The sequence below is a fragment of the Serinus canaria genome, chromosome 17 (assembly GCF_022539315.1).
Source record: "Serinus canaria isolate serCan28SL12 chromosome 17, serCan2020, whole genome shotgun sequence".
NCBI classification, from domain to species: domain Eukaryota; kingdom Metazoa; phylum Chordata; class Aves; order Passeriformes; family Fringillidae; genus Serinus; species Serinus canaria.
In genome coordinates, this window is record NC_066330.1 from 9364270 (window position 1) to 9371199 (window position 6930).

Below are 6930 nucleotides of genomic sequence, written 5' to 3' on the forward strand. Positions count from 1 at the left end.
TCGGGGCCGGGCTGGCAGTGCTGACTCAGCAGCACACACCCTGTGTAAACGCCCGCCAGCTGCTGCTCCGGCCACTGTTTGCTCAGCCCACACTGCTCTGTTTGCCTTTGGGATCACGATGGAAGGAGATGGCCTTTGGTCCAGAAAATGAGGCAAGGTAGCTCCAGGCACCTGCCTCAAGGATCCTCCAGCATCTCCGCCCCTCCAGCTCCTGTCCAAGCACTCAGTAGCTGCAACCCACCAGCACCACCCAAATGAAAAACTCCAGTGAGCTCTAGGAGCTACAGGAAAATACACTCACTACAGCATAACCCAGCTGCCACGCAGCCAGGAAAATTATTTATTATCATTTCCTTGCAACAGAGATATGGAAAAAAAAAAAGCATCCACCCTCCACAGGTGCAAACAGCAGCAGCTGCAGCATCCACATTGGAATCTATGTACATCACAGTGTAAAGTCCATCAAGGAAAAAAAAATTCAATCCAAGTTTTAAAAAAAACAACAACCTCATGACCTAAAACCAGGAACCAGAACAAACAAAGTAGTTGAGAAAATAGGTTGGGCCCCTCCCTCTTGCTATAAAATACATATTTCTAAGGCGAAGTTTCACAAGACCAGAAGCGAGGTTCCTAAAGAGTCTGAGCTTGCAGCTGAAGACACCGCACAGGCACAAATCCCACGTGAGAAGTTACTGTAGGCACCAGGACCTCCACCCACCCTGGTGCCTCAGTGCTCAGCGTAGTCCTTGGTCTCCACCCCGGTCTCGTTGAGCACCGTCGTCCTCATGATGGCCTCGGTGACTGCGTAGGGGTCGCAGTTGGCTGCCGGCCGCCGGTCCTCGAAGTAGCCGTAGCCATCCTGGCCCACCTGGCGTGGGATGCGGATGCTGGCGCCTCGGTTGGCCACGCCGGCGGAGAACTCGAAGATGTTGGAGGTCTCGTGGTGGCCGGTGAGGCGCCGGGAGTTGTCCCTGCCGCCCCGCGGGTCGTACACGCAAATGTGGTAATCGTGCCGCTTGCTCAGCTTCTCGATGGCAGCTTCGATGTGCCTGTGGGAGAGCAGAGGGGGTTCAGCAGGTCCACTTGGGGGGTGTCACCCCCTCCTCCTGTGCAGGGACAAGGACAGCCCAAGGGATCCTTCATCAAGATGCTCTTAAAATAATGAGCTGGGAACACCCCAACCCTGCCTGGTGCAGCCACATCAGGTAGGGAGACACTTCCGTATTGCCCAGGACACCCCCAAGCTCCAGGTACATCCCAGGGAGCCCCCAAGGACTCACCTGAATCCTGAGACTCCCCTTGAGACCCCCCAGGACTCACTTGAGACCCCCCTCTCTGCGCATCTCCTCGGTGCTGTAGTTGGTGTGACACCCGGCGCCGTTCCAGTTGCCGGTCATCGGTTTGGGGTCCAGGGTGGCCACAACCCCAAAGTCTTCACAGACACGGTGCAGGATGAACCGAGCCATCCAGAGGTGATCCCCCATCTCAATGCCTTCACACGGGCCCACCTGGAATTCCCACTGGAAGGGGGAGCAGATGCTCAGGTAAGGATGGGCAGGTGGGCGCCTCCCCAGTCACACATCCCTGCCACCCCCAGCCTGGGCTGTGGCTGAATGCTACCCTTGGGAATCAGCAACAAGGATGGGGAGCACTGAGGCAAGCAACAGGACAACTTTGGCATGCAAAAAGAAAGGGAAGAAACCGCTCATCACTATGTAGAGCAAATCAGAAGGGTTTTATCAAAACAGAGGTAAATAAACACATCTGACTGAGGCTGGAGCTGCTGTGAGCAGGACCCCCAGCCCACACTGCAAACAGGGCAGAGGATTAATGAGGAGCCTGTTAGTCCTTCCCAGGGCTGCTCCCTGCCTGGCTGGAGCCAGGGTTGCACCACCCATGGTTACTAAGCACAGGGTGACGTCTTTGTGGCTGCTGGCATGGAAGAGTCTGAGCCCAGGATGTGGAAGGCAGCCAAGAAGGACCCTTAAGAATTTGGGGCAAACAGAGGGGTGGGTAAAAGTCCTGCCTCAGCTCCACTGCTGATAAGCCCCTGCTTATCAGTGCCACATCAGCAGCAGGACAGTCAGTGGCTGAGGGACCCACAGCCGGTCAGTCTGGCCACCCGCCTAATGCAATCAGGGGCTCCCTGCTGCTCACTCCTAGATAAACCCAAATCCTCCCAACTGCTCCCCAAGGCCATGTCCCACCCGAGCTTCCCAGTTCCAGAACAGGGCTCAGACCCCATCACTCCACATGGTGCTCCTGCAGCCCATCCCAGCTCCCATCCCCCACATCCCTGCTCCCACGGGGGAGCTCTCAGCTCTGCTCTGGCAGTCAGAGCTCAGGCTGAGCTGTGCAAGGAGCTAGGGGTGAATTAGGAGAACATCAAATGGACATTTCCATTCCAGCAATGCAACTGCTCCCACCTAAGCAAAACCGATGTGAGGAGTCACTGGATTTGGAGTTCCAGAGGAATTGGGAGTTGCTGGGTTACTCCAGCCTCACAGTAGTATCCATCCCTGGGAATGGGCTGCCTGGGGCCATCCACACATACCTGGGAGGGCATCACCTCGGCATTGGTGCCACAGATCTTCACCCCCGCATAGAGACAAGCCTTGTAGTGGGACTCCACGATATCACGCCCGTACACCTTATCTGCTCCGACCCCGCAGTAATAGGGGCCTGGGAAGAACAAGGAGTCACCACCCAAGGAAAACTTCGGGGAGCCACAACAGCATTGTAACATAATCCCACCCTCCCAGGTACCTGCTGCCACGGGCAGAGGATTTATGGGAATTAAAAGGATGTTTCTCTCCACACAACATCAAGCCACCGACCCCAGCTCCAGGACTAGCAGCATGAGCAGTTCATCTGTGCAACCTCAGCCTTATCTGGGCAGTTCAATACTTGTAACACATCAATTGGGAGGTGGCCTCGAGATAAGCAAAGTTTGGTCTGCCCTGGGGCACCTCCCTCACCCTCTGAGCACATCAAGCTTCCGAGATTGTTCTGACAACAGCTGGCTTTGTTCACAGCTAGAAAATCCAATTTGCTGGGGTTCGATATCTTCCTCATTCAAGCAGGTAAGGCAAAGATCTTCTCCCCACCTGGGGGAAGGGGGATGTTGCAAGCAGCCGGTTCACACAAAAATCAGCTTGGGAAACCTCTGGCTCTGTCCCAGGAGGCAGCTGAGGAGCTGGCTCGCTGCTGCAGGAGGGCACAATGCACCATGCCAAGCCCTTTCCCCAACAGCCAAGGGGAGGAGGTTTTTCCAGCCCAGTTCTCCAGCCCTTGCCAAACAAGTCGTGCAGCTGAGCTGTTTGTGCAAGCAGGGTCCGGCGGGAGCGGCTCACGTGAGCCACGGGGCACCAGGTGCTCTCGGCAAACAGCCCCTACCTGGGGTCATCCAGAGCTGCACCGAGGCTGCGGATGGGCTCACTGCCACCTCCCAGCACCCCACAGGCAGCAGGGTGGGAGCTGAGGGGGAATTCTGGGCTGGAGGGAGCTCTTACCCTGCGGGCCGGGGAAGCCGTTGTCGGGCCAGCCGTAGGGGTGCCCGTTGATGCCCAGCAGAGTGTACTCCTGCTCCATCCCGAACCAGGGGTGGCTGTCCTTCACCAGGTCCATGACTTTCTTGCACGTGTGTCTCAGATTGGTCTCTGCGGGCAGAGAGGTCCGGGTTTGATCCGTGCTGTGAGCCAGCACTCACCACACTCTGCTCCATCCCACCCTGAGACCAAGGCTCCACCACTGCCAAGGGTTTCCCACAGAAGCCTTAAGGAAATCATGAGTGAATCCCCCTTCCTGTTCACCAAATTCCTCCTCACAGTTACTCCATCACGGGAGCATCAGGCCACAGGTCAAAAGGGTTTAATTACCCTGTTCTCCAAACCACTGCTGATCCTCCTCCTCCTCCATCCTCCTCCTCTTACTCAGTGAGAGACAGGGAGCCTTACCCCAGCCCCATCCTACAGGCATTCAGCAGACCTGGGAACAGGGACTTCCATTACTCCTTCACCCCCATCCTACCAGCCTCATCTTAATTATCCTTATCTTTCTGCAGCTCCATGGTTTTGGTTAGCATCCAGACTGGCTGGCCCTGCCTTGGCCTTTTGAGATGCTCAAGGCAACTGGAGCTTTGCCAGGAAAGCAGAGATAGCAGAGAACGAGCCAGGCAAGGGGAACAGAGCTTGGACCAAGACATCAGCGAAAAAGGCTGAAAAACTGCTGTGACAGGGACAGGCAGGCTCCAGGCTGCACATTCTGCCCTAACTTGCAAAAAAAAAAACCCAGAGCAGCTGCAATGGCACGTGGGGCTGAAGGGAAGCAGTGGCAGATGGGGAGCAAGGTTAAGACAATTGCTTCCCCTGAGCCCACAGAGCCCTTAAGGTCCACGGAAACCCACCACGGGGAGGGCTGGAGGGTGCACCCCTCTCACCATCAGGGCTCTGGGCTGAGCTCTCTGTGCCTCGGGAGCCCCAGGATCAGAGGATCTCTTTACAAACTCCTGCAGTGGAGGAGCTGCCAGGCAGGAATCTCAACCAAGACACTTCCCCCACCCGTGTCTGGACGCTGCTGCAGGAGGAATCAACCCCGTCTTTCACCATCCCTGCCCGCTGCTCTCCCGGCAGAGCTGAATCAGTCGCAGATGCCCTCTCCCTCCTCCGCAAACCCAGCGGGGCTCAGCCCTGCTTGAGTGGCAAATATCCGGTTGTTTGCCTGCAAATAACCCCTCCGGGAGCCCCTCAGCGCGTCCCTGCAAACAGGCTCCTTTTCCTGTGTCTGGAGCTTTATCACAGGGACAAGACGGACCGCAGGCTCCTGCGACGGCAGCCTCGGAGATAAGGGCGAGAGCCGCTCGTTCTGGGGCAGTTTGCAAAAGGTCACTGAGCGAGCACACGCCGGCTCAGCATCTTCTCCTTCCTTTTCTGCAGCCTCCCACCAGCGAGAAGAGCCACCACAACCCCGGCACGTCAGAACCCCGCACTTCCAGCTCCCGCTCCCCCCGGGGCTGGGCGAGCTCGGGCTCACGAGCCGGGAGGCGCCTTTGGCGAGTGCCGGGAGTGAACTCCGCGTCTCGCTGCTGTTCTCCTCGCCCCGTGCCACTAACACAGCATCCTGCAAACACCCACCGCCGCCAGCACTTGGATTTCGGAGCCTCGGGCAGAGGGCTCGGCTCTCAGCTGCGCCCCAGAGCCGGCGGTCCCGAGCAGGCGGTCCCTGGGGAGGTGACACCCTAAATAATAAGGGGGTGACCCTCGGGAGCTGGGGGTCCTCACCTGCGGGCTTCCTGTTGTACTTCAGCACTTCGCAGAGCACCAGCTTGTTGGGGTCCAGGCAAAAAGGGTCCCTGAACATGCAGACCGGCACCAGGAACATGTCACTGTTGGAGCCCTCTGCCTGTGCCGTGCTGGAGCCATCGAAATTCCACTCGGGGACATCTGCGGGGCAGGAGGGGGACGGAGGTTGGGAAAAGGCCCCATACGGATTGTGCCAAGTGCTGATGGCTCAGATCCACGATGGAGCACCCAAAGGGTGCCGAGTTTCATGGGATGTCAGCCACAAAGGTTTTCTCGCACATCCCCGGCGCCCTTCGGTGCTCCCTGAGCATCATCAGTGCGTTCATCCCACCCCAGCACCATCAGGCACGGGCAGGATCAGTCCCAGCCACTCCACCTCCCTCTGCCAAACCCCATCCAGATGCCGACACGTCTCCATGCCTGTTTGCCTGGGGGAAAGGGGCAAGGAACTCATCCTCCCCTTCCCGCCCAGCACTAATAGCAGAGATTAGCGGATTAAGCAAACCGCAGGGACGCAGGTTGGATATTCACCGTGCTGCTTGGTACAAGCCCACCAGCCAGCTGCAACAGGTATCACTGGTGCCACACAACCCAGGAGGGCTCGTCCCAGCTCCCACCGCCCGAAGCACCCCAGAACTTTTCCCAGGCGATGCTCAGGGCCCTCTTGCACACCCATCACCCGAAGGACATGCAACAGCATTACCTTCGATGCTCTTGGGCTCCTTATCGAGGGTCCTGCTCTTGCAGCGCACGCCCTCGCCACTGCCGTCGATCCAGACGTAGGTGACCTGAACCCTCCCATCCTGGGGCAGCCTCATGTACTGCTCCCGCACCAGCTTGTTCAGCCTGGAACTGTGCGACACCGACATGGCGACGGCCCTGCGGGGGCGCACAGGTGAGTGCACATCACCTCCGGCCCATCTCCCCAGGGGTATGTTACAAACCAACCTCCCAGCCCATAACGAGTCACCCCGACTCCCCCCCGGCTGCCTCCCCCGGCGGGACTCGAACCCGTCACCCCGCGCTCACCGACCCCAGCGCTCTCCGCGCCCGCTCCGCCCGCGCTTTAAAGGCGCCCGCGGCCGGGGGGCGGTGCGAAGGCGGCTCCGCCCCGGGACGGCGGCGCTGGGCCCTGGCCCCCACCTTCCACCTCCGGGACACCCACTGAGGGCGTTTAGTGTTGTTTTCTTTTCTTATTAAAATATTACTTATTAAAAACGACAGCTATCTCACGGCTAAAGCATCGATTTATTTATTTAATGCGGTGAGTTACTGGCTAAATAACTTATTGTTTATTTAAATAAACAGGTGTTACTCATTGAAAATTTTATTCACCACCTCCGGTCCCCTCTCTGCGTGTGTCATCCCTTTTGGCCCCTTATTTGTGTAGGGTTGCCCTCGTACACGCGTGCAGGAGTTTTTCTCCCAGGGCTGCTAAGTTACTGCCGGGAGGGAGCTGGGGAGGCTGCTGGGTTGTGCTCCCCCAGCACCCCAAAACCTGGCTGGGATCGTGTGAATGTGTGATGGAATGGATCTGGGTGCCTGGGAGGTCCTGGGGACATCAGTGGCAGCCCAGTCCCTGGGGACAGGGGCAGCCAGATTCCCGAGGACAGGGGCAGCCAGGTGCCTG

At 58.0% G+C, this 6930-nt stretch overlaps 1 protein-coding gene across 2 annotated transcripts; it reads right to left on the reverse strand.

Annotated features, from left to right (window-relative positions):
• Positions 1 to 301: 301 nt before the first annotated feature.
• LOC103819060 (glutamine synthetase) lies at positions 302 to 6395 on the reverse strand. 2 transcript variants are annotated; one of them, XM_018917837.2, is made up of 7 exons: positions 6330 to 6395; positions 6004 to 6179; positions 5280 to 5441; positions 3513 to 3659; positions 2555 to 2682; positions 1321 to 1520; positions 302 to 1049 (listed from the first exon to the last, which is right to left on the reverse strand). In XM_018917837.2, exons 2-7 carry the CDS (start codon positions 6167 to 6169, stop codon positions 728 to 730), a joined length of 1125 nt encoding a protein of 374 aa, XP_018773382.1. In that variant the 5' UTR covers positions 6170 to 6179; positions 6330 to 6395; the 3' UTR covers positions 302 to 727. The 2 variants fall into 2 exon arrangements, with proteins under 2 accessions (XP_018773382.1, XP_009091763.1); XM_009093515.4 differs by having other exon boundaries at positions 6312 to 6343.
• Positions 6396 to 6930: the final 535 nt, after the last annotated feature.